The following is a 27911-nucleotide window of genomic DNA, read 5'->3' as shown; positions in this document are numbered from 1 at the left end:
ATCAGACCAGCCAAATATACAACAAAATATATTGTAACTTTAGATTAATATATTTAAAAATAAACAAAACACTTGAACTATACGTACAATTTATACATGACAAAATTTTACTAACAAAAATGTACACTCCAAGCTGTTAAGGTCAATATTCTATTAATGACCAGATTTCATTGTTTACACCACAAAATGTACACAAGTCTGAGAATGTAATGGATATCAATCTGATAACATCAATTAAACTGTAGATTATTCACAAAATGATACATAATAGTATAACATTTAAAATGTACATCCCTCAAAACATGTTCTGATGTATTTCTCTCGTCAGGAATTAATAACTTTTGTCTCCAATATCATTACAGCTGTAGTTCACTACTCCTTGTACTAATTCCAGCAAACTCAGTACCAATTCCTTTAATGGAAAACTGTCATTAGACATTCTTCTGTGCATTATGCGAGAGACTGGTATGGAAGAAGTATCATCTCTATTCAGAATTATTTACTGAACTGTTAAACTGAAAAATAAAAAAACAGAGGCCAATTATGCAGTTTTTTAGCATCACATCAAGTTTAATTATAGACATATGATGAAACACGGTAACTGGCTGTTCACAAAAATGCATGAATAGTACAAACATAATACAAAAAAATGCAGATATGAATGATTGAACAAAAAAAAAAATTATTTGGGTCAGTATCATCATGACTACAATCTCCAACATCAATGGACTGTCATCATATTCATATAAATATGATCGCTGAAAATAAGTAATAAGATCACGAGTGCATGGAAACTTCATATACATCGCATGTGAAGAATTGTTGCTACACGGGACAGTTATCCATGCAATTCAAATTCCACATTTCAAACTGTCATTTTTGTGACACTGACAGTATACACGATATGGAACAAAAACTATTCACATGCCAAACATGAAATGTTTGGGGGGGGATGAATTTGGATGCGTGTACTTTACATATGATAGGTTCATTAAATATTGAGGAAGGAAATGACAGTGAATTTCCCCTCCACACTGGCCATTACATATGATGAGCCCGAATTAAAACTAAACATGATTTATGGGGCCATAGGTTACACAAAATTTATTTTTAATATTTTAATATTTGAATACAAAGTACAAGCAATGTGTCATATCAGAAAATGACTATAACATATTGCCATGTTTATTTATGGTAAAAATGGATCCCAATAAATAAGGTTCTGCTTTTTTGAACTAACCTGCAACAAAAATTAATAGCTGCAAAACCCTACAACCAGGACAGTTCTTACTGAAATATCCTGGCACATATTAGAAATATGAACAAACAGAATAATACTATGTATGTTGTAATTACCAAGAACAAAAATGTTCACATGTGATTTTTGGATCAATTATTCAACCAGATGGATGCTGTTCCCTGCTGTAATCAATAATTCCATTATTTGTATCTTACAACACAATGAACATGGTAATACTGGCCCCTACTGCTCCAACTGTTAACCAACAGTACAATAAGAACTCGAAGCAATGCCTGTGACTGCAAATTCAAAATTTGTATGGCTAGTATGCTTCTCCCGCATGCACCATGAGTGTCAACATAAAACTGAGCTCACCTGTGATCATTATTAGGGAACACATTTTGTCAGCCCATGGCCTGGGTTTCCCTTTCGGATGGGTGTGTTGGGAACTTACGGTGGTACAGCAGCCAATGCTATGAAACTGACCACTTACATCCATGTCCCTGCATGCTTTTTTTAACATTAAGGTTAACTTTTGGGATCAAACTGGAGGCCTTTTTTGGAAAGAAGAACTTACTTCACCTTCTGCAAAACATTTTCATTTCCTACCTATGTACATAAATATAAATTAACACCTGTAAGACCGCAGAATACAAGTGCTGTAACTGCTTGCTTTCATATTAGATGCATTTTTCCTATCCAAAGGCTTTTTAAGGCACATAAATTATTGAACATTCACTTCTGAAGATACAAGCTAATATGAAATACCAGCTATTTAGTCGGTGTTACGAAAAAAGTAATATATTATGCAGAATTTGCTTGTAGATAACAGAGTTCCAATATTCTGAGAGGATACAGATGAAACTCAGTGTGCAGATCTTCCCAGGAACATACATGACTCCAATAACATTTTTCTTTGCATTTGCCTTGTTCTGTTTTATCAGAAGATGCCTCTGAGCTACCAGCTTGTATTTTAAGCAACATGATGCTCTTTTAAAGCAGATAAAACTCTGGTGTCATATTTTAAAACCATATTGTCCTGAGAGGAATCAATTTAAATAAATTATTTTAAAAACTTAGCCAAGATCACATTTCCCATGCTTGCAAAATTTTCAACTACAAGTACTGTGTCATTTGTTCAGTTTAAAGACATCTAACTCTCTTAATGGAATAATTTATTTTCATGATAAGTGCAAAATTTTAAGATGTTTTAAATGCATCACACAATAATAATTAACTACTAATTAAAATCGAAGTGGCAGACTGTCTAAATGGAAGAACAAAGAGTTTACTTATTTTGCATTTTAAAGTCAGTCTTATGCATCAGTTCCTTGGTAATACACTCTTTATAATGGAAGTTCCAGAATGTCAATTACGCAAACCAAAGAATCACTGTTAAGGCTGGCAAAGATTCAAGATTCTAGTAAAAGCATTATGCCTGAATAATGTTAAGGATGTTTTCTGACTGGCTCAATATAAATATATAAAGAACCACTACAGAAGTGATGGGAAATCATACCTCAATTTGATTTCCTTAATATGTTTCCTATTACATTTTACACCATCAACTACATAATATAAAATTAAAATGTCACCCAGATAAACATAACTTCAAATATTTCATACTCTGTCATAATGAAAGCTACACACACACATGGCCCAGTAGTACCTACTTGCTGTTTGAGGTCCTAACGATACATACCAACACATTACTTCAGTAAATATGTTGAAAAGCCACTGCATGAATAACAAGTCTCTGCACTTTCTTATATTGTACTTATGGTTTCCAAACTGTCATCAACCTCTAATCAGGTTCTAACTGTTCTCAGACCATTCAACTCAACAGTTATCACAGAAGAGGATCTATGAGATAAATATAATTAATTAAATAACTCCAGCAGACCTTTCCTATTGACGACAAGAAATGATGTAAGATTTGAAGTTTTCATAGCAGTGAGTATGAAGATTTCTGTCTTCTGGGTTGTTCATCGCCCTGATGACGGAGGCAGTATGACCTCTGAAACGTTGGTTATCATCGACCAGACTACACAGCGCAACAACCCAGAAGACAGAAATCTTCAACAAGAAATGAATTGGTTATTTGAGAAACACAAAAGTAATGAATTTTGAAGTTTCTGAAAATAAGGACCACTTCCAACAAGTATTCTTAAAGATGCACAGAGACTTTTCATTCACCTTCTAATTTTGAGCCCCAAAATTATAATCTTAATGTTTCCCATAAAGCTTTAGTTTAAACCTCTTAAATCACACAAAACTGATTCCAGGTATCAGATTTAAATCAATATCCAAAGACATAAACAAATCCTATGTCTAGAATAAGAAAACAATACAAGAATGTTTTCATCCATTATGCAATTTTTTTAAAAATCACATGTTCAGATGAAATAATTTCAACATTTCTAAGCAGTTAATCAAAGGGAGAATGTGCAATATACCTGTGTTCCCAGCAAAAAATCATATTAATATGTTTCATGTGAAAATCTTCAGTTTGCAATGAACTTCCACTTCAAGCCCTGCACTGCTTAAGTGCCATGCTTTTAAAGTGAAATTCAATGTTAGACTCTAGTGTTACAATATTGCCCATTAAACCTCATAAGTCCTACAACTTGATGGGCATAACTTTGGTCATCCAATAGCCAAGCATGAGAAAATGTGGCTTAACCATGTCAACTTCAACCATGTATATACAGGCCACAATTAAATTTATATTTTCAGACTGAAACTTTGTAACAAATGTGTAACTTTCACAAGAGTTAGTGTGGTAACATAAGTTATATTTTGAGCAAAACCACAAGTTTTCAAGCTTGTAACACTGAATCACAGTACCATAATATCACAGGCCAAAACCAGAATATTTTGTTGGCAGTTATCAGATGAAAATCCACCTGCATTATTAACAACCTCCAACTTTGATTCTATCTATGTTACAGAAATGTTTATCAACTGGTAAATACCTTCTCAGTCCAAAAGTGAAATTATACTTCGAGCACTGTATGAGAATAACGATCACTTTCATGTTTCGTGATGCATTTCATAAGGTTTATTAAAATGGAAATACAAATATGCAAAGGAATTTATAAAATGTCATGTGATCTGTCACCTTGGAAACTTTATCAAATGGTTCCTACATCATGGTGTGCATATAATGTTAAATATTTACCATACACTCATTCACGTTGTAATGCACTATTGGTAGTTACGGACTGTGGTTTTACATCAGGCAGTGTGTAATAATTTTGGTCTAAACAGCAAATGCAGCTGACTTCCTAATTTAAATATCAATTTTGAATAAACTAAACATGGAAGAGTGTAGGTATTTCTTTCAGGAGATCAAAATTTACAAACTTACTGCATCACTGATTGCCAAGTTATTTATAATGCTATATCTGAGAAGAGACCATGCAGTGTCAAAGGAGAGATAGCAACAGATGATTTGTGAGAAGAGAGAAAGAAAATGATCACCCACTTTAAGATGTGACCCCCAGAATATTCGTAGAGTGTGTGTGTGTTAAAAACTCAGTCAGGATAACCATTCTAGAGCTTGCATCTGAACTCGCCCAATGAAGAGAGGAAGAAGACACGGGGGGGGGGGGGGGGGGGGGGGTCGTCGTCGTCTACAGAGTGAGATTTTACTAATTTTAAATTCTAGGTTTTAACACTCAGCCAGTCACTGTTCCCAACCCATTCTGATTCCAGTGACATCCTCAGGTGGTATCCACAAAATCTTATGAGCAAATCCAAATACATTCTCTCTGCACCAAATAGTGGCACTGTCAAATATTGTACCATGAAGTGCACCACAAACATTTACTTCAAACTTTTGAATGCTTGTTCAATCACATATAAAGGTTTTCCATCAAATCAGAATATGGAACACCAACATAACCAGCATTAGACAAGGGCTCCAAATCAAGCATAAATAAATCATCAGCTCTTATGTCTAAATTTCCACGAGCCAGAAAAAGAGTTGTGTGGCTTATCAAAGTTGTTAGTCCTGCATGCAACAGTGGGCTAGTATCATCTGACTAGATCAAACACTGTCAAGCTGTCCTATTACTTTCTAATGGTTCAATGTACGAATACAGTTTCCAGATTGTTAAGAACCCACATGTACCAAAACTGCAGTTTCTCATTACTAGCACGTCATAACACTGACCAAAAATAAGCCACTTAAACTGGTCGTATGCCGCACAAGCACATCTTCCTTCCCTTACACCTCTGAAACTGTCATACTACACCAACAGCATCTCTACATATGTTTATTCTTCGATGGTTACATTATCTATTGTACAAAGGCCATGTCAACTGGGATTGTAGTGCTGTTCCCAGTACACAGTTCCCAGTCCTGCTTCACAGGGAGAACTATGACGTACTGGCCCGTTGGGTTGAGCCAATGAACTCCCTGGTCGTAAGTTCGTATTCACTGCTGGAGCATTGGCTGGATCTGTGCAGCAAAAACATATAAAAGCAAAAAGCAGTGTCACTACAGTTCCTACAGTTCCAAAGCCTAATGCAGAATGTTCCTGTAGTGTCTTTAAGATCTGGTATCATTCCAAGTGCAAAGGGAGAGCAACACACTGGAAATTTTGCAAAAGGAAGATCTGGCTGTAATTTATAAAAAAAGAGGCTTCTCCATGCCAATGTTCATTTTAACTCTTCATTATTTCTGCATGTAGAATTCATCCTTACATTTGTACCACACCTTTAAGTTACACCCTCTGTCATGTGCCACAACTATGACTGCAGTATCCTAATTACTGTCGTTCTTACCTCCAACTGGTGGAGGGGGAGGAACCTTCCCTCCTCGACGAACCAATAATCTCACTGACGGGCCTCCATTGCGGATTATTTCAATGGCTTCTGCATGAGTCATGTTCTTTGTGTTAATACCGTTTATTTCAATAATCTGATCACCAATCTACAAGACAAAAGGATCATAAGATACAGGCATAGAAAACAGGTTTCTTGGGCTCAGTCAAGTGAAAATATATCTTGTATCACTTACCTTCAAGCGACCATCCATGGCAGCCGGCCCACTTTCTGCGATCTGAAGGACAAACAATGGCATATTCTGAAATTCTCGACCACCACGAATGCTGAATCCAAAGCCTCGTGTCCCACGACTCAGTTCTACGGCGTGATATTGCTCCTCCTCCATTCCAGTCGTCTCCTCCTCCTGGTCGCAATGCACAATTCAAGTTGGTAGGCAAACCATATACCTTACAATGCTTCATAACAAATCACAACAGATTTGTTCACTTCAAACAAAAAACCATTTAGTTACATTTTAAAATGTAGGTTTCAACACTGCTCCAAACCCATTCTGATTCCAGTAACATCCTCAGGTGGTATCTACAAAATCTGATACATGAGCGAAATCCAAATACATTCTCTCTGCACTGAATAGTGGCACTGTCAAATATTGTACCATGAAGTGGTACTTCAAATTACTGCACCACAAATATTTATTTCAAACTTCCGAATGCTTGTTCTATCACATATAAAGGGTTTCTATCAAATCAGAATATGGAATACCAACATCACATATCATTAGACAAAGGCTCCAAATCTAGCATGTAAATGAATCATAAGCTCTTAAGTCTAAATTTCCATGAATGAACCAGAAAAAGAATAATATGGTCTCACAATCCAGAAGACCACATCTGACATCTTTACTGCCATGAGAACATCAAGTACCACATATCCAGTTACTTACCCTCTGAGACACTGATGCTGTGCTGGATGCATCATCTGAAAAACAAAATCACATAAGATTTCAAATCCAAAAAGATAAAAATGCCACGATAAATAATTAAAATGTTTCAAAATCCTATTCTGAATGATAATAGCACTGTTTTCAACCCACAAGTTCACATGATTGTCATTTCAGTTCTGTTGAAGGCTGGGAATTAAAAGCACAAATGCAGTCCCCTCATCTGATTTAAGTTTACTTACTCTTCAACATCCACTTTTAATAATATAAGCAATTGTACAGGTAAACCATGTATCATCATCACACACAATGTAATTGATAATCATTTGTTTCTGAGATTTTTGATAACTGATTGCATAACTGGCATTGCTGTAATAGCGTTCAATTCAAAATTGTTTTGTATTGAAAGTAGACCTGATTGATTATAATGTGTTCAAAAATTATTGAAGTTAGGAGAGAAAAACTCTGTATTCAATTACCAAGCGGAGGTCCTATTGTAAGCGTCACAGTGTAGCCAGAGTCTTTGATAAGGTTCACAATGTCTCCATGATGGAGATTCATGATGTCAATGTGATTTACTGCCAGAATGCGGTCACCAACATGTAACTGACCACAGCGTTCAGCGGGACTGCCCTCAATAATACGACCTGCAATATATGCAATTAAACATTCATGGGTTGGACAACCAAGGTTCAATTCCCATTAAGGCAAGATCTTTATCTTCTCTATAACCTTTGAAACCTACCCAACTAATATTTTTGGGTTTCTTTCTTCAGGTATAGAGTAGCTGGGGTGTAAAGCTGAGCGCTTACCTCCATCCACTGCCAAGGTTAAGAAGGTGGAGCTATTAACTTTAATCTTCCATAAGTATTCATGGTGTGGTGCTTAATTAAGCACCTTTACTGGTACCTGGGAAAGACTGGTTCACAGTCCGACACCATACATTAAACAGCAGAAAGACGTTGTATACAGATGGGTTCAGTTGGTTAGAGCAGATCCTCGGTTGGTGGGCGGTCAGCATACACAGACGCATGTCGATGACAAACAGACTGACACAACACTGCCATCATCGTAACAAATGCACAGCCCACTTTCGTCAATCACGGCACATTTGCTCTAGTTACAAGCCAGTTGTGGGAATTCTTTGTGTTGAGTCAAACCACAATGAGATACTGTACTAAATAGCCGTCTTGTTGAGAATACTGTCTTACGACAAACGTGTTCACAAATTAATCCACCACTATCGAATCCACCTTTACTCAATGACACAATGTTCTAAAATTGTACAAAAGTGATGTAAAATAATAAATAGAAACATACACCAATTAATTCTCTTCCACCTTCTGACAATCTTCCTCATTTTTCACAAACAGAAAATTATATGGCAGCTGAAATACATTTGCTTTAAATTCAAAATATGAATGAGTTACCAGATACACAGCCAGTTTCTTAGTGTGAGCCCTAACTAATGTTGTAGAAGCAAATGGCCCTGTCTGCTACATACTAGCAGCAAGCTACTCCTAATATAACTTAACGGCCAATGTCCATCACACTTGACTGTGCGAAAACAACTGAAATTTAGTTCAGATGGTGGCGAATGTGGTAAGAAGAAACAAAAACAATGATTTGGCAAACGACGAGAACCACTTATACTGCAAAATAATAAACACTACATACCTATGGTGGAACCTGCTTTATTTACGGATGAAATTATCACAAAACCGAATCCTTCGCTTTCCCTTCTGGTAACAGTCACATCATACGGATACCCAATATCTGGCCTTGCGTAGCTGCTCACATCTGAAGCATAACAGACGACAACACTATAATCAAAATTATTTCAGTTGATATGAAGATGTATTCAGAGAATATTAGGAGATAAGACAGATGAAGTAATAGGGAATCGAGAAAATTACACACTGAACAGCGCCATAATTCGTAACTTTTCTTACTATTCTAGTGACCAAAAAGAGAAAGGAAACTTTAGGTCCTTAAAGTAGAAGATATTTAAGTTGGTCTTCTGGATTGTAATGTGTGGATTTGTGGGTAGATATCAATCTTCTGATCAAACATATGGCCTCCATGTTCCGGGCTGACACCCAGAAGATCAACATCAACAAGAAAATATGTAGGATGTGAGGTTTTCATGGGAGTGAGTCAGAAGGTCGCTGTCTTGTGGGTTGTTGCACCGTGTAGTCTGGTAGATGTTTACTGCAGTACTGTGATGATAACAGAGGCAGCAAGGAAAGCTATTATCTACTTGAAGATGATTCTAAAAAGCAGTCCGATTACCTTGTGTAGGAATTCGTCTCCTGATTCCGAGAGTGACGCGGCCATTAGCCGCAGCTTTCCCCATGAGCTGCACCACGTGATGATGTGAGGTACTGAGTACTGACTGTGAGTCTACATTCACAATTTCATCTCCTGTACATAACCTTCCATCCAGATCAGCTGCACCACCTGGCACAATGTGCCCAATTGATACCTGGTGACAAGTACATTACATTACTCGCAGTGCAACTGTTGTACACATTCTTGACTGGGATACTGGGAACGACCCGTTCTTCAAGTGCCTGAGCACTGCGGGTCCCAAATTTTCATTGGCTTGATCTATAGACATTTTGGTAGGACTCCTTGGATGAGGGATCAGCCCATCGCAAGGCCTCTACCTGTACACAGGTAATCACAACACAGAAAACGTGGACAGACTTCCATGGCTTGAGTGGGATTCGAACCCACGGTCCCAGTGACCAAGCAGCACAAGGCCCATGCCTCAGACTGTGAGGACATTCTTGACAGAAAATAAAAATAAAATAACTGGGCAAACAAAAGAAAAAGTATTCCAAGGATTTTGACTTTTTTCCCCTTAATTTCCTGTAACATGAGTAGAATAATCATGCCATGCATTAATATACCATTGAGAAGCACATAATAATCTTCCACAAGACAGTATAATGAATATAATGTTTTCATAAATTAGATTTGAAGTTCGTTTCAGAGAACTGGTATCTACCTTCAAGACCAGATGGTGTTAGTACCCAGAAGACTGACATGTTTTCACGTGTCTGAATATGAGTTATATCATATTATTAAAATTTACCTAATTAAGTAACAAGAATGAACATGTAAAAACTAAGACACTGTTCCTATAGGGCTATGAGGTTAACCACCTTCTAAAGTAGGTTCCTTTAGCATGTACTGCACACACTTATTTCACTGCCCCTATCAATACTGAAAGCACCTCTTACTCAATTTTCAAAATCAACAGCTGCTCCACCTGCTGTTAAAAAGTTTCCACATTTTCAAATCTATTGCTTTAAAGCTTCTTTAATTTTAAGTGAGGAGAAAACAGTCACAGGATGCCATCTTTCTCGTCACTTGTCTAAGGGTCACAGCTCAGTAACAAAGTCAAAGTCTGAAGCCAAAATGTAAAGCCAAGTCAGAGTTTGTACCAGTTCAAACAATTATATTTTTAGACAGCCACACAGTTAAATTCCTTTTTAATTATAACAAATTTTGAATTACTTTTCAACACAGCTCATGGTCACATCTCACCCCAGAAAGAAATTTCCATACTTCCATAACCCAATGGACTTTGTTGTATCATTATATTGTGTTACATGACGTTTCAAGTCCTAAGTAAAAGTAAAACAATGGCTGGGCTATACTACTGCCATGCCTAGTGCCGAAAGCATTGGATGACTCTCTTCTCACCATGGATCCTACCTGGGAACCCTCTTCTGTCCCGCCAACAATACGGAAACCAAATCCAGTCTCTTGTCGGACCAGAGTAACTGATGTCTCTACCCACTCTAGGCCAGGTCCTGCTGGGTAAATGTGCACTCCTGGTCCAAGACCCACCCACCTCAAGTCTCGAGGATATCTACATGCAAGAACAAATGCCCCAGACCTCACTTAGTTTTGAAGACAAAGGGATCACCAGAAAACAATACAACAGCACCAAATAAATTTTTGTCGACTTATGCAATGTTTGAAGAAGAAAAAAAACATGATTTATAAATAAAATTGATTGCCACATATTTAAACATTTCAACAATAGTTTTCCAATGACAATATGAAAACATTTGTATTTACCTTGTAACTGTGCTAGGATGTGGTTGTTCATGTTCAAAACTTGTACTTTCCTTTCTTTTGTTGGCACCATCAGACGCTGTATAATACCCCGAATTAGCCAGGGTAACTGTACCACCAGTAATATTCTGCCCTTGAGAAGTATACCCAGATACTGGGTGTGGGTATCCAAAGTCTTTGTGAGGCACGTAGCCTGAATGAACATCAGCATAACCATAAACATAACCTGCATCATACTGGCCTCCATAACCATTGTAAAACGCGTGTGGCACATATGGAGTGAGATAGTCATTTGACGGAGATTGATTATTTGGCATATTAGCATGATCCACTACGGTACTGTCATAGGTCCCAGTACCAGAAGAATGAGGGACGTTCTCCGACGAGTACGAATCTCCGTAACGTCCGTCATGGACTTTATTCCACCCATCCCTCTGCTGTAAAGATCCAGAGTCCACATTTAAATCAGGATCAAGATCTCGGCCCAGATCATTTCCGAGACTCCTGCTGTGGCCGTAGTCTCCTTGTATGGGTCGCGTAGGATCTTGAAGTGTAGCTGCCCCTAGACAATCACCCAAATTTGTTAACGGACTCCTCCCACCACCACCACCATCATATGGATCTGGATAGGAAAATGCAGTCTTGTAACTATCATATGGAGGAGTAAGAGGGGAAGATGGACTCTGCAAGGAACTAATACCATCTGCCCCATTCTCCTCACACTTTGACACACCAGTCCCCCCCAATCCTACATCTAAAGAGGCACTTCCTACACCTTCCGAAGGCGACCAAGGTCTCCTGTCTCGCTCTGATACGGGAGTTTTTGGACGGTTCCTCGTGTCCACTAACGGAGTCTTGGGCCTATTAGGAATCACTTCCTTCTGCTGTGTACTGTAGAGATCTGCCGTGGGCGTTTTGCTGCGATACATGCCCGCTGTCGAACCGGCGGCATTAGTTTTTCTGCCTCCAGCACTACCTGCACCGCCAAGACCCACGGCTAACCCGGGCTCGTCCTTTTTCCGAGGCTTGTTCTTGCCAGGCGAGCCGGGACCCCCTCGTTGCACCGTTACTGTCGCTTCTTGATTCCTTACACAATCCTTGAGCACCTGAACCACTTCACCATGACACATATTCCGCACACTAATTGCATTGATATCCACCAAGATGTCACCTTCCATCAAGTTCTTACACCTCTGTCGGTCAAGGATCTTTTTCACTTTCTGGCCATATGCACTATCAGCTATAGTAAAGCCAAACCCCATGGCACCTTTCACGATGGAGATGCTAAGAAATTCAGGCTTGTTCATTCCAGGGCTCTGGTCAATAAAGTCACCCAAACCTGACACATCACTTAACAGGACGTCTGTGCTATTTGGACGCTGAATGTTCTTTATTTTCTCAGAAGTGCACAAATCAGGCATTGACTTGACGGAACTGTTCACCAGATCTTCTGATCCATTGTGAGTATGGACACCATCAGAAGAGACATCGAGAAAGCCGTAGCCTCTACCCTTTAGGCTACCATCATGATCCAAGTACAGACTAGGGTCTGCATCTGCAATAAACAGAGGAAAAAATGCAAGAAAACCAAAGGCGAAATTTAAAAACTCCCTGGAGACCCTCAATATTACTGTAATTTAATCTGACGCTAATGCATAGGCATGTGAATAAAAGTAAAACATTATAAAAATGAAATATTTAATCTGTAAGAGAAAAAGAAATTTTTGGTCTGGTGATAAGTGTGATACAGCAATTCATATTACCAAAACTAAACTTCATCACGAAAAGCTGCCAACTCACAGAAGAAGAAGGGAGAAAAAACGTTTACTCAAAAATAGTCTGGTCTCTTAAATTACCATATATATATATATAGGCTTACACGAAAGTGCAATTTAAACTTTCCCTTTATTCTTGTACACAAAGTGCCCTTTCAGTCATGCAAAACTATGTCTAATCCTATAAATGGACATGTATCAAGTTACCATACCTCTTTGGGGCTCAGGAAGAATATCATATGTCAAAATAAATACATTTTATGACTTAAGTCAGCTCTTCTTTCCATGCACCAAATATTTATACACGGTAGAAATTAGAACCATAATCAGTTTTAAACACCCAAAAGTAAAGAATATTTGCATTGCATTTCCTTACCCATCAACAATACATCACAGATACATCTACCAGTCTCGTCAGTTGCGACACCACACTTAACCCTTAACCTTCACGGTATTATTTTAAAATATAAAAACACATTTTACATTTTTGGTAAGACTTCAGGTTCTCACAGTAGCAGGTATGAAGACAGCTGTCATCTGTGATGTTGGGCCACGTAGCGTGCTATAAGTTTACCGACGTTCAGAGGTGTTTACTGCGTCCATTGTCAAGGCAACGTTGACAAAGGCAGTAAGAACCCTTGAAATGACAGTAAACCCTTTAGAATTGGTTTACTGCTGAATAGTACTAGGGAACCACCAGTTATACAGTACACATCTTATCTCATAATCAGAAGGTTACCAGACTGAATTCACATGACGGGCTCACGAGTTTCATGTTTTCCCCAGTTCTCCCTCCCAGGCAAACGCAAATTGAAAGCGTCTTACTATGCAGGAACGCACCTGGAGCATTCACAGCAACAGTTGTGACCACTTCTGTATTGGGGTCATTAGGATCAAAAGGAAGTGAGTAACCACGGCACACCTCCAGCGTGACAGTCTCCGCTGGAGAGATGGACTGGAACATGCTCACCATGTCATGATGCGTGAAGCCCAGAACGCACGTCTCATTCACATACACCAGTACGTCACCTGTGCGCCACAAATTTGTCAAATAAAAACAGAACAGTAAACACACACAATTACAGATAATGTGAATCCATCTTGAATCCAGAAACTGGCTAATGCATCAGCGACTTTGTGAAGTACTGTTACAATGTGGCCTCACAATATATATCACATGTACAATGATACATAAAACCCATCAAATAAATTTTCTACTTCTAAGAGTCGGTGCATCTACAGCTTCAAGTATTAGATTCCTTTCACGAGGGGCAGCTATGGACTGACAAATCGAATGGGGTAATGCAACCAAGACACATTTGGATTTGTCCACATATAACAAGCATAAGTAGCGGATAATTTAGACAAGTTACACATGTGTCGGATTACTTGCAACAATAAATATTACATACGCGTGTGTTTCGGTCTTCTGGACCAGTTTCAAGTCACACATCGTCAAGATGGGCATCAGTAAGTTGAGATCTGTGCTTTGATTTTACAATGTTCATGGTTGAACGGTCTTCATTATTCAGTATAACCTCTTTCCGTAACAATGCGGGCACCCAAAAAAAGCCTTGGCGGGCGCCCGCAGTCACCGCATTGGTCTACAGAATCTAACATCAAAATCAGGTTGATGCAATCCAAAACACCTGACAGAACTCTTAACAGTAAAAAATAATCAATATCTGCTGAGATAAATACCTGTCTGCAGTTTTCCATCAAGCCAAGCTGGTCCATTAGGCACCACAGATTTTATTTGCAGAAACTCCTCTTCTGTATCATCCCCACCAACAATGGTGAAGCCTAAACCTCGCGAGGACTTTACAAGCGTCGTCTGAATCAGTTCACCACGCAGTTCGTTTGGATTTCGTGTGAAGAAAGCTCGGTCATAATCTGAAAGCAAGTCCCACATGTCTAATATCTCGTAACAGAAATAACCAGACATTCAAATTTTACATACTGTAAATTATATTCAACTGAATTGTTTCTAATTCCACAAACTCACTGTTCGAGCGTTTTGAAGCGCCAGAATGGTTACCAACAGCTGGCCTCGGTCCAGTTATAATATGGGCTTTCCTTCCCTTTAGTTCATTTGAACCTGTTAAAAAAAAAATCCAAACTTGAATCAATGTGTGAACTGTACAAAGAAAAGCATGTAATAGCAAAAGTCAAAGGATGCACATTCTTATAACCAATTTCACGATGAAGAAATTACAGCCTACATCTTGTCACCACCAGACAGTCATGGACTGGGCGATCCCCAACGAGGGCAGAGGATTTTTCCTCTAGCCTCTGCGTCCAGACCGTCTCTGGGGCCCACCCAGCCTCCTATCCAATGGGTACCGGGGTCATTTCCCGGGGGTAAAGCACGGCCGGCGCGTGATGCCAACCACTCACCCCCATCTAGTACCGAGGTGAAGAAAGAGTAGGAGCTATATCACCTCTCCCCCCAAGCGCCTGCATGGCGTATAGTGGGAGAGATTTACTTTTTTACTTTTTAGTTATAAACAATGTTCATAACACACAGGCTTTACTGTATGAAAATATGATAATTATAACGTAAAAGATGAGAAGTATTAACAAGAAATTAAGCTACATTACTCATAACTTCAGTATCTCAGAACAGTGACCATATGGCATCTTGAGATGTGATGCCATATTGTGTTGTAGGTGATTACCAACATTTCGGAGAAACACACTGCTTCCATCTGCAGGGAGATGGGTGAAGATAAACACATATAACAATCTACAAGACCACAAGGTGTAATAATCTGAATAATGTCATATATAAGGCGAGTCAATATAAAGTTCCACTAACACGTGATTAATATAATATATATTGTAGTTATTTACCTGGCAATAGAAAGCCTGAATAAATCTGCAGTAAAGAACACGAATATATTTATTACGGAATCCTTATAAAGAGGTTCATAAGAAGTTTTGTTAAACTCTATTCCTACATTTAAACACTTACTGGTACAGTCCTCAGCTGCCCTCTTAGCTTGGATCACTGGATTTTCATATTGCGTCCTTCTATTAACGTGATCTATGTAATAGGTACCATAATGCGGGTCATCAATTTTCTCCCAACCGTATGGTAATTCATCATCCAAACATTCTTCCAATGACTTCTTCTGAAACTTGGAAAGCCTTGGATCCAGCCAGTGAGAGGTGCCAGAGTTATGGCTGCAGTAAACGAGGAACACGTGTTTTAACATAAGACTACACAAATTTTGAACTGAAAAACAGCACACTATATTTTCCGGAGTATGGAATATTTAAATAAACTGTTACACTAACAAATGCCTTGCGCTACGAGCCACACAGTCAACAGCCTTGTGAATGAGGACAGAGATGGTCCTCGAAAAGTCGGCGATTAATCACCATCTAACACGGCTGATAGTCCGAGAAGACTTTATTCATAAAATATTTACTTGTTAAAGACAAGGCATTTACAATTGCTATAATTTTCCTGTTCCTAACGAACACGCGACACTTTAAAAACACAGTGATAAATGTGACGACGCACGTTACTTACTCTATAAAGTATATCTCCCCTCTCTCGGTATATGCTTTCTCCCAGTTTGGTGGCAGGGGGCCCAGATCAGAACGGAGAGAGTCGGGTCCATCTCCGGTATGGAAATAACTTGGGGGAGAGCCCATCCCTGGTAACTGGTCTTCTTCACTACCACCTCCACACGTCCCTGACAATGTGTAAAGGCATTTATTAATGCATAAAGATCAGGATATGGCATGAATCTTGCAGTGGCAATGCAACTTTTAAGATAGCCCTGGCAAAGCGTAATATTTGCTCTTGTTTGTATTTGGGCCTATGGAACAATGTCAGAAATTAGAATATATTCACGTAATATCAGTATACACCAAGTAAGATCCGAGGTTCTCATAATGATAAGTACAAACGTGGCTATCTTCTGGACCATAACTCAGGAAACACAATTTTGATTTGTTAGAAACAGAGATAAGACATGGCGGGACAAGGAGAATATTTATACTTAAACTTCCCAAGATACCAATATGGCTTAATAATTCGGATTCATTTTTTATATATGGTTCACGGCTTCTAATTTATGGCAGTAATTAAAGCTTTGCAACTTAAGATGCAGAAAGTTCATGTACTTGACAACATAATGCATAACAGGTATCTTCTTCGTTTGCTACAGTTTCTATTAACTGATTTTATCACCAATTTTTAGTCTTTAAAAAAAACAATGAAAACCATAAAATAAATTACTGTACACCACAGAACTGTAAGCATTTATACATTTCAGTCACAAAGTTACCGAGAATATCCTTTCCAGACTTTAGTATTTCTCAGTTCAGAACCCTGCATTTTGATTAGATGTAATATTTATCACTGGCTCTTTCAGTTTAACGCCCACGATAATGAAGCAGTGACTTAATTGATTTGAAAACAGCACAACCCACAATATGTGCTTAAGATGACGACGTATATCTTCCACAAGTATTCGAATAAATATAAATAATAAAAGAATAGCTTCTGATTCAACATTCAGATTCATAAAGCAAAAGAATAAATGACATGAAATAAAAATTACAATCATTAACTAAATTATGCCCACCCATAGGTTCTGGCTCCATGTTCTTAGCTGCCATAGCTTCTACGTTGGAACGGTTGCGTTTCCGTTTCCCCTCAGAACTTGGGTGAGCACCCGGAAAAAGTGCACCCAACACCAGACCAGCTGTACTCAGATTAGTGTTGGAGCCACTACTCTGAGGCGGTGAGACATGGGGTTCCTTCGAAGGCTTTGGAGTACCATAGTGATTTCCTGCCACAGGAATCAATGTTACAGGATAGCAAAAGTGAGACAAACGATCTGCATGCCGAAACAAACACATAAAATAGGATCTTATTATACCTTCATAGATGCCACTTTCAAGCAAATTTCCACTTCGCTCTAATGCCATAAACTCGTCAGTGCTGAGAAAAGTGTAATCGATTCCATTCACTTCACCATCTCGAGGTGCGCGTGTCGTAACCGGCACTGTTCGGAGATATAAATTGTCTCGAATCGTGTTTTGAAGATCATGGTCAACAGAGCCTTTCTGGAATCTTGCATTCAAGAACTGGCGAAGATCTTTTGTTACTGCACCTGAAACACAGACAAAACAAATTTCATTTGTCAACACTTCATTTCCTTATGTCAGAGATCCAAAGGAATAACTGATAATACTATGGGATGTGAAACAAATCTCGAAACGTGTTACACTGCAGTCAAAAACACAACAGGTCGTTTCACTAGACTGCATGAGATTATAATCAATCAGCAAGCAGGTCACAAACCACGTATACTTTGAAGATTTCTGTCTTCTGGGTTATTGCGCTGTGTAGTCTGGTCGATGTTAACCAACGTTTCAGAGGTCATACTGCCTCCGTCATCAGGGCGATGACGGAGGCAGTATGACCTCTGAAACGTTGGTTAACATCGACCAGACTACACAGCGCAATAACCCAGAAGACAGAAATCTTCATATTCACCGCTGTGAGAACCTCAAGTCTTACACGTATACTTTATCTAATGATGCTGTCAGTAGCTGAAGACTATATAGTATCAGACGATATTACTATTCAGAAATAATGAATTTCAACTTCATTTCCCAGTTCAACTAACAGATCAAAAATCTGAGTGCTCAGATTTCCAAAATAAACACAAAAACACACATACCATCACCTAGTTATAATTTCAATTGCACATGAGCATTTAATCACTGAAGTGAGGCAATATTTTTTTTTATATGAATGTTTGTAGAAAATCTTAGTATAAGTAACATATGACCCCTTTTCAAGTCCTAAGTAATTCAACAGCATACGACACAAGGCATCCATTACACTTTGTAACCACCTCAAAACATGTCAAGATCTTGGCATGCATCTGTAGCCTCAGAGACAAGTTGCCAAGAAGATATTTGGAACCATTCCATTTGGCACAACTTCACTTTTCTAAGATTCCAGACCACAATATACTTTGCAGAATCACCACTGTGAAAACCTAAAACCTTACATACTAAACATCTAAGGAGAGGCTACTCATAGCTACATTCGGAGATTAGAAGCTCTTCGGATCAAGAGAGCCAAACGGCTCATTCATCACTCTGATGACGGAGGCAGCACGACCTCCGAAACATTGGTGGACATCTACCAGACTACACAGTGCAACAACTCAGAAGACAGCAATCTTTATCTATTTTAATATTATCATCTCATCTATGCCCAGGTCTTCAAGTGGTATCTTCATTTCAGCTTCCAATACTATTGGACTGCTAAATATTGGCGTTAAGAAAACAGGTTTTCCTACCATAAATGGCACATTTCTTTACATTTGCAATCTACAGGAGTAGGCAGCAAAATCTGTGGTGGGAGGGGGAGAGATCATTATGTTTCTGTTGAAGGAAATTTCAAGCTGCCAGTGAAATGACAGGATATTTTTCCTATAGAGAGTTTTTAGTTAAAGGACCTCCAAAACACCATGCATGTCAGTGCAAATGGTCTTATATAATGGAAGCAACTGTGATATTTATTGTGGAGATTCTTCCTGTCATTTTCCAGGTGAAGAAAGAGTCCTTTCAAAAGAAAGTAAAACAGTGTTAATCACAAAATACGAACGTCTTTGATTTCCAGAACATTATGCTTGACTTTTCCAGCGTGAGATGAACATTTCTTAGAACAGATTCAACTTATAATTTTCGTTGTAAGAAAAAGTTCAACCCGAGTGTCTGAGCAATGAAGGAAAATGATCGTTGGAAGAGAGGGGTGTTGTATATACAGGCAAAGGAAGGAAAATGAATTCGGAAATATCTCAAAGCTGCCAGTCTGAGTACACACACCTGATGCTGTGTTAAATAACAGTTTTCTGGGTTCTTTTCTTACATACTCATGTTAGCACATTTAGCCACTGCAATGTCAAGGTCATTGTAAGCAGGCAGGCTGGCCACCCAAGGCCCTGCAATGAGGAACGACGCTGGCCCCCACGCTTCCCTTTTCTGGGGCCGACACTAAAACAACACAACATGGGATTCTCACCATTTGCACTCCAATTCCCACATTTCCGAGGTTTTCTTCGACTGCCCACTACCACATTATCCTATGATATTACGAATGAATCATGGAATGTGCTGATCTACTCAGCCCCACGCCATCGCCCGTCTCTCTCCCCGCTCTGCCTCGCACTCCCTTCTACGCTCCCACTAAAGAACACACACCACAAGGCAGATGGAAACCAGATGCCAACCCAACGTTGCCATACCGGTTGGTTGTGCTGTCCGTAAGACGGAGAAAGAAAGGGGGTCAAGTCGCAACACAATTTTCACTTATTCGCTCTTCCACCAATTAAAAAACTGTGTGGTTCTAGTTCCTGTCCTTCGCCAGTTCCGTTCCAACTCTTAACTGTGACCGCAATACGAGACATGCCTGGAGTTAATCATCAGCAGGCGACTCACTCCTCAGGCTTGACCCACTGGAGTTTGAGGGTGTATCCGTACGAGACGATCATGGTTATGTTTCGTGGAATTTGACTGGAAAGATAGGCAGCTGCAGCTTACACGCCTTTACGGTGGGATGCGTTCCTGTGAATCGCCGCCGCGTATATCGGAAACGAGTAAAATGGCAAACGTTTTACATGACCGTGGATTTTCTGGGTGATGTAGTCTCAGGAGTCAAAATTATGGGGGCGTGTTAATGAAACTGCGCGCGCAACTCACTGCGCCTGTATGACAGTCTCCACAGTGGCCGCGAATGTATGCCCATGATACCAAAAAATATAATCGCGGATAGCGGAAGCGCATAACGGAAGTCAAATGGAACTGGCTCCTTGAGGATGGAGGCAGCAAGGACCTCTGAAACGTTGGTATACTTCTACCAGACTACATGGCGAAACAACCCAGAAACAGACATCCTTGTAACTCCATTACAGGGAATGCATACTTTTGCGAAAAACTATGACTAACGAGTGAGAGAGTTCAGTGCAGACAGCTCATTGGTCGACACGTACTTTATTCGAGTGTTCCTCGCCCCTGGTTTCTCCTGACATTAATCTCAACATTCTCCACTGCCATTCGCATTCATCAATGCCACTGACGTCAGACATCAGCGTCGAGCATCCAAACACAACAATGCAACAATTCTAAAGTATTTGTGTAGACTATGCAATCTCAGATGATGACCATCTTCTGGGTTGTAGTACTGTGTAGTCTGGTATAAGTTACCCAACGTTTCAGATGTCTTAGCTGCCTCCATCATCAGGGCGATGAGAAAACTTCAAATCCTTCTATGCAACTTCAAATGTCCCTCGCTTCAAACGTGTAAAGCCAGTCCTAGAGTCAAGAAATTTCGCTGGTACCAACTTTTGTACTAAATCGCAAACCCTCACCTTGGTTCTTATTCTCAATTATACGCGGCATATTCTTGTTTATCAGCGTGAGAACGTCAAATCTCAAATGTTAATTCATCGGAATAAAATCCTGAACATGACTGCCACAAATCCTTAAACGTCCCACAGAAATTCCAAGTAAATAACCATATGGAGCGCTTCGCAGCTCCTAAATGTCTCAGTATTTTTCGAAACGCCTGACTTCTGTTATCTTATCGCATTATTATGTAGCCCAAGTCCTGGGCCGCAATGCGCCATTGTGCGGTAAGAAAATCACATAAGGTCGATTTAATTAAATAGCATTGTTTAATGGGGTTCGCGTATCAAGACGCGAGGCTACTACTCATAGATCTCCTAGCAATTAATTACGCTAGTTCGCCAAGTTACACGAGCTGACAGGAAATGATAGTGATCCCGGAATTTATCTAAAGTAAACCGTTAATAGTACTTCACCGCAACTTCACAAATGGAGTCAACGCAAACCACGCACGCAACGACAAGTGAAAGGCAACACACAGTATACTTAACTGGGTTGAATAACAATTTCAACACTGCTATCCTACAAATGAACTAATTAGTACAGTAAGTCCCTAAAGTAACGCAACACAAAGACGAATGTCTTGTTTGTTAAGACTATATTATATCATGTATTACAGTAACGTCATTTCTGTAAACACAACTCGACTCGTTTCGCCCCACTCCTACAAACTCCTCACAGAGTGGCGTCGTTGGATTTTCACAGTTTATTTGAGGCAGCGTCTCCGGGTAAGTGCACAGGATTTGCCTGTTTAACTGCTTCATCCGACTGCGTTCCAAATGTGCTCAACAAACACACACTGCATTGTTGAGAACGGCGTGGTATATATCACACAAACAACTGACTGACAAATACAAAGAAACTGCGTCACACCGCCGATTTGTTGACGAAGGCAAAAGTCCAGTGTTGCCAGTGGGCATGACAAATTTAAATTTTCCTGTTACACCAACAAAATGTTCTCCTTTAACTTCGGGACGCGTTGCCTTACTTTCGGGACAAACTGTAGGGGATTGGCTAGGATAGGGCACAGATAACATGGCACGGTAATGTTGCCGGCCGTTGACTTGTTTACCGACTATTAATTATCCTTGCTCTTGCTTCTACATTTCCTCCAGCAATGTCCACAGTTCACGAAAAGAATACAGATTTCACACAAAATACAGTAAGTCACCATCACAGTATAAATGCCTTCATGCGCTGGTGAATATCGCGAACAAACTGTGAGGACAATCAACCTCAAGAGTTCTATTCGCGCACTTGGCAAATGCAATCACACACTAAAAATATCCACTAAGGGATAGGAGTAAAACTCTGGTTGGAGTCACATACAATGCTTCTAAACTTTTCATTCGCGGAGTGCTAAACCAGCAATGGGTTTTCAGACGGCCACACACAACAAATAACAATCCACAAAGACTGACCAAAACTGTACATGTAATGAAGGCCTTTCTGTGGGTTTAAACTGAAGCGACGTCATATCACCCCTACGGAATATTCCCAGTTACTAATTACGCTCCAGGACAAATAAAAACTGCCAGTCCATGGACCGAAATACACAGCTCTGCCTTCCCACGAACTACAAGCTACGCGATAATCCAGAGTTAGGGAGGGAGTTGTTACTTTTTATTGATAACAGCAACTCTCTGTTCCGCTGGGTTTTTTTCAGCAGGGCAACTATCGCGTTATAGGAAAGACGACTGTATTTATCTCAGCCCTATTTAAAACTGGCATACAATGACGAGAGATCCAACGGCATTTCCTGAACTGATTCCTATACACAAGGATTACTAATTACCTCAGAGGTGAGATTCGAAATTCAACAACATGGTGTTCCACAATTAATGTCATACCCAGTTCAATCTCCTCCTATTGTACAATATTCCATTTCATTATGCACTAAAATGCAGCTTTCACCCGAGGACGATTCCAACGAAAGCCCGACACCCTTTAATTCCGTCTATTTATCTGCCCTGATTATCGCATCATTTTTAATGTTTTTATGCATAAATGCCAGTAATCTTTGAATGAATTATTTGGCGACGATCTTCAAACATATGCGGTTATTTTGACGTTTGAGGAACAGTAAAAATACATCGGACGCCAAGTTTATGAGGTGACATCACAAACTATTTCTGGGTGGGGGCACATATAAGTCGGTGGACTGTTTCTGGAGCTCGGCCGTGTCACGAGCGTAAAATGAGGGCAACTTCGAATAACGTTTTCTTATCTTTTTGCGGAAAAAGAAATGCTCGAGAAAGCCCGAAATATTTCATACAAAGTTCGATGATAATTTCAACCAAGCCCTGGCCCACGCAGATAACGAGGGTGAACTTTTGGACTTAACACACACACACACAAGTTAACAGCATTGTGTTAACTGTTCCTGGTCTTAATATGCAGTCAAAATGTTTCATTTAATCACAAGCAAATGCTTCACTTTATACATCAGTGTTATAATAGCCTATTCAAAGCATCTCTGAAGCTCTGGTTGCGCTTAAAAATGTATGGCATCACAATCAATGAGTATAAAGGGCCTGCTTCATGTTCAATAAAAATACAACCCCCCCCACCCACCAAGAAACAATAAAGCCTGAGTTGTCTCAGCTGAAGTATCTGACAGATCAGTTCATGTCACTTATGTGTTAATAGCTCTTTCACATGAGTTACTTCATAATGGACACAACATACGAAGTAAATATGCCACATAAATTACGCACGAATGTACGTATCATGAAACGAACTGCACGACTTACTGAGTCAACACATAAAATACCACAAAATCGAACAAATTTCTGAAACATCAGACAGCAGTAGAAAATGTGTCAAGCAATGACAAATGTCAAAGCTTTCACATCCGGTGAAGCATGCCCAGCAGTTATTCTCCACTCTTATCTCATTATACGTTTGGAAAATGTCATTTAAAGAAGGGCCATTACCCCTGTAAATACTATGGTGTTTCATAATGATTCATACAACTTTACACATTCACAACATAAATACAAATTATTTAATATGAATGACACAGTGATAACGTAACTGAGAAACTTGGTCATTTGATGCTTGGGGAAGATGATATTTCTTATAGTGCCATCATTTTGCTTAAAGGGAGAAAATAACAACAATCTGACAAGAACTGTTAACTGTGGTCTTCTACGCTGTGACTCCTTGTGGATGTTTTGGAGGAACGTATCACCTCCATTTCAATGCTCAAGTGCACTGCAGAGAGATCACCAAATCTGTGACAGGAACTGATTACCTGAATATGGCAGCAAAGGCAATTTTCACAGTTACTGATAAGACTCCCAGGAACAGTTGTATGAATCACTATGAAACACTCTGTTTCAACCAACAGTATTCATTGGTCTGCTTCCTTCACATGCTGGAAATAGAACTGTAAGGGGGAAACAGCATTTCAAAACATTAAAAAGTTTCCTGTAAACACACAAAGGTAACAGAGTTTTTAATATTTCCCTAAAAAAACCCAACATATAACTTTCTTTACACATTCAAGTATTCAAATCTGCATAAAAAGGAAATTAAATTATATAATTATTACATTTTACACCAAGTACTTACTAATAATGATTACACATATTAATAAATAACTATCAATACAAATTAACAGAAACTGAAATCAAGATGCTGGCATTTTTTTGTGATCTCAACTATAACAACACAGATATTTGGTTCTTATACACTCAAACATTAGTAAGCTATCGAGTCACAGAAAACAGCTTATTTTTATTCGAATAATTCCTTTTGCCACATAACTTCTACTCTGTTGATGAGAATCTTAATTAACGGCAGATGCGAATTCTTTATGGATATGTAACATTTATTATGAAATAATTATACAGAATTTCTCATTTGTGTATAAATTACATGCATCATGAGTCTTGGACATTATCTACTCTGACTTGTTTATTGTGTTTATCTGTAAACTGACTTGTTCTGCACCCCAATTAACCAGGACCTGTGGAATGCATGTAATCTAATTTCATGTAAATAGAACGAAAAATAAAATAAATCTTATTCTTAAGCTTGAAACTAGTAAAAATAGACGGTTATGGTTCACCCCAGGCCCTGGAGAAGTCACATCTATTTAAGCAGCTCTTAGTAGACCTGGAGGCTGACATACCTGATTTACAAACTTATATTAAACCACCTGTAAGAAACGTGATTCACTCATACTCACCTGCATCAATTGTCTTCAGCACCACAGGATTTCCATTTCTGCAACAGTGATTTAACCACGCCACTACGTCTCGCTGGGTATATCCTGCTACTTTCTGGCCCTGAATTTCCAGTAGAATACCATCTTCATTTAATTTTCCACTCACATAATTCACTTTATTTTGCACTATATGACTCACGTAAGCAAACTCTCCATTATCAGATCCACCATGCACTGAGAAGTTTAAACTACCGTCGGGTCGAGCAGTGATTACTGTTTCACAAACACCCTGTCTCCAGTGATCTGCACCATCGGAGGAACCTGTAACACCTGATTTCGTTTTGTTTGGGGTACTAGGCCTTTTCTGGCCAGATTTCAGCATTATGACATAACTTTCAATACGAAGTTTCTTTTCCCACGAAAAAAAGCATTCATAATCCCCCCCGTACTTCTCGACATCTGCTTTCTAGTATACATTTTCAGTACCTCATATAAACCAAGAAGCCATGTTGCTTGTAATTTCACGTCTGACGGTTATACAGCCAGGTGTCAGGTAGCTTCCATTTTCTACAGCTTTTCTTCTTCCGGAATTACACTCTGTCCGTTAAATTCACTTACTTACAAACACAATGATCCTCGTTTCTGCACATATTTATGTTATACTTAATGTAACACATACATATCCATACTTTTCCACGTTACGCACCTGTCAAACACTTCCTTTTCAAATGCAACTTGCTGCAACTCGTGCGCATGCGCAAAGGAGTGTAGTAGTAATAAGAAAGGTCGACAGCCTTTGAAAGTTCGAATTAGTAGACAACGTACAGTGTAAATTTAGGAAACGTTAAAATGATACCGAGCACTGTTAGACACGACCATGTGACCCACAATGAATCTCATATGATCGCAAACTAAAATTGTATCGACATGCCCTCAGATAACGATGCAAATGACGTAAATATTCATCATACTATTCGAAATAGCTGGTGTACACTCATAAAATACATTCAGTAACACAAGTTTAAAGTCAATCGGTCGATTACCATTAAGCAATACTGACATAAATATAATGTAATTAACACCTTTACTACCGGACATTGGAGGAAATTGTACATATACCACAAACTTCTATTGTAATGTTATAGTGCTCGCAATATACATACCAGTTTTAACCTAAGACGATTTTATATTAAGTTAGGTTACTTTTAGATCATATTACTTACTGGTGCAAAGGCACGTGGTATAATTTTACTCGTTTTAATAACTCACATTCGATTGATATATCATTCAGCCAAGTGCAAGGATGCCAAGTCACATTTAGTTCATGACATTTTTCAAACTTCTACAATAGGAGCTCGAAGGCAGCTTTCCGATAGCCAAAACATATTGCCATGGTTCAGGTACCAATGGCTTTGACTGTGCAAGGTTAAGAATACAGAACAAACAAATTTGTTGTTAAATTCCCAGCAGTGTTATTTCCTTAGTACTCAAATATTCCCTATTGTTATGGAGATACCAAACATCCAAGACTGTCATTGTGAAGGGCTACCATAGCCATGTTAATCTAATCACAATGACAGTATACTGACTAAGTGATGGGCTGAATGACTGGGTTTCAATTCCCAGTAGGACAAGAATGTTATTTTGCCACATGCCAGACTGGCATTGAGGTCCATACTCTCCTCAAGGACAAAGTAGCCAACAAGTAAAGCTGTTCTCAACTTGATCTAGTGGTGTGGTTGGGAACATATAAAACAAGATAATATGACTAAACTTATAGTCCAAGAAATATGTTCTGTTGTACAGAAATTTCAGTGCTCGGGAGACCTTAACACAACATGTGCAATGGCAGTTGTAGGAGAAATGATAAGGGTAGAACTTAACATGTTTTAAGGAACTGCTGCTTGTAGTCACATCTTGCTGAAATGTTTGTCAATTAATCAACACATTCAGCATGTAAGCTGCTTTACTGCAGGAAAATTCTGGTTCTGGCAACACAGCATAACCAATGTCTCCAGCTACTTATATTTTGAACATTAGCAACTCATTTTACAAAACAAATTAAATACGTGATCTGACTTGCAGTCAGTATCAAATCACTGAATTTGTTTTCATGGCTGGAGTTCAATGTACAACTTCGGCTTTCGGTTATGACACATTTGATGTGGGCCATCCCTAAAAGCCAGTGTACAGTACCAAATCAGTTCTTAGTCTTCACTGATTTTATGGCCTAGCAGTAACTTCTCCACACTCCTCTCCATTTCAACACTACAATTCTCTCACCCCCTCCTTTTCATTCTTTGTAATTAGTACCAGAATCCATGTCTTGAAGGGTGGAATGTTTCATTTCTAATTGTGTAAAGCTTTGACCAATATTGTAAAAAGCATCACACTATCAGCAGAACAAGACTAGAATATTGTTTATGTGGAAAGTCTTATGTAAGGGATCACAAA

The 27911-nt window shown here is 39.0% G+C and overlaps 1 protein-coding gene and 1 long non-coding RNA gene across 11 annotated transcripts; one reads left to right on the top strand and one right to left on the bottom strand.

Annotated features, from left to right (window-relative positions):
- Window positions 1-27: 27 nt before the first annotated feature.
- On the bottom strand, window positions 28-27259 carry Magi (membrane associated guanylate kinase, WW and PDZ domain containing protein magi). Of its 10 annotated transcripts, XR_015537093.1 has the most exons (18): window positions 25479-27259; window positions 17740-17973; window positions 17443-17649; window positions 16380-16545; window positions 15816-16027; window positions 14847-14939; window positions 14543-14734; window positions 13682-13870; window positions 11070-12621; window positions 10689-10857; window positions 9267-9459; window positions 8652-8774; window positions 7454-7621; window positions 6978-7012; window positions 6267-6437; window positions 6032-6179; window positions 1616-5705; window positions 28-515 (listed from the first exon to the last, which is right to left on the bottom strand). XR_015537093.1 is itself a non-coding variant. In XM_022071545.2 (17 exons), the coding sequence occupies exons 1-17, from the start codon at window positions 25837-25839 to the stop codon at window positions 5563-5565; spliced, it is 4356 nt and encodes a 1451-aa protein (XP_021927237.1). In that variant the 5' UTR covers window positions 25840-27259; the 3' UTR covers window positions 28-5562. The 10 variants fall into 10 exon arrangements, 9 of the variants coding, with proteins under 9 accessions (XP_021927237.1, XP_021927238.1, XP_087212118.1 ...); XM_022071545.2 differs by having other exon boundaries at window positions 28-5705; XM_022071546.2 differs by having other exon boundaries at window positions 28-5705; window positions 10701-10857.
- Window positions 21940-25322, top strand: LOC147872652 (uncharacterized). The gene is made up of 2 exons (XR_015537101.1): window positions 21940-22011; window positions 24389-25322. It is a non-coding gene; the product is annotated as an uncharacterized LOC147872652 (long non-coding RNA).
- Window positions 27260-27911: the final 652 nt, after the last annotated feature.

The sequence above is a fragment of the Zootermopsis nevadensis genome, unplaced genomic scaffold, assembly GCF_977971745.1.
Source record: "Zootermopsis nevadensis isolate Lab colony 2312 unplaced genomic scaffold, Znev_1.0 Znev_ptg000025l, whole genome shotgun sequence".
NCBI lineage: Eukaryota > Metazoa > Arthropoda > Insecta > Blattodea > Termopsidae > Zootermopsis > Zootermopsis nevadensis.
The sequence above is the reverse complement of the archived record's forward strand: the minus strand, read 5'-3'. Positions and strand labels throughout refer to the sequence as shown.

Excerpts from the sequence above, each read along its gene's own strand:
- Magi (XM_022071545.2), bottom strand. The coding sequence starts at position 25,839 with ATGCTGAAATCTGGCCAGAAAAGGCCTAGTACCCCAAACAAAACGAAA. Across the intron at positions 16,028-16,379 it reads GGGGAGATATACTTTATAGA|CCATAACTCTGGCACCTCTC; the intron begins GTAAGTAACGTG and ends CGTTTACTGCAG. Across the intron at positions 10,858-11,069 it reads CATCCTAGCACAGTTACAAG|ATATCCTCGAGACTTGAGGT; the intron begins GTAAATACAAAT and ends TCTTGCATGTAG.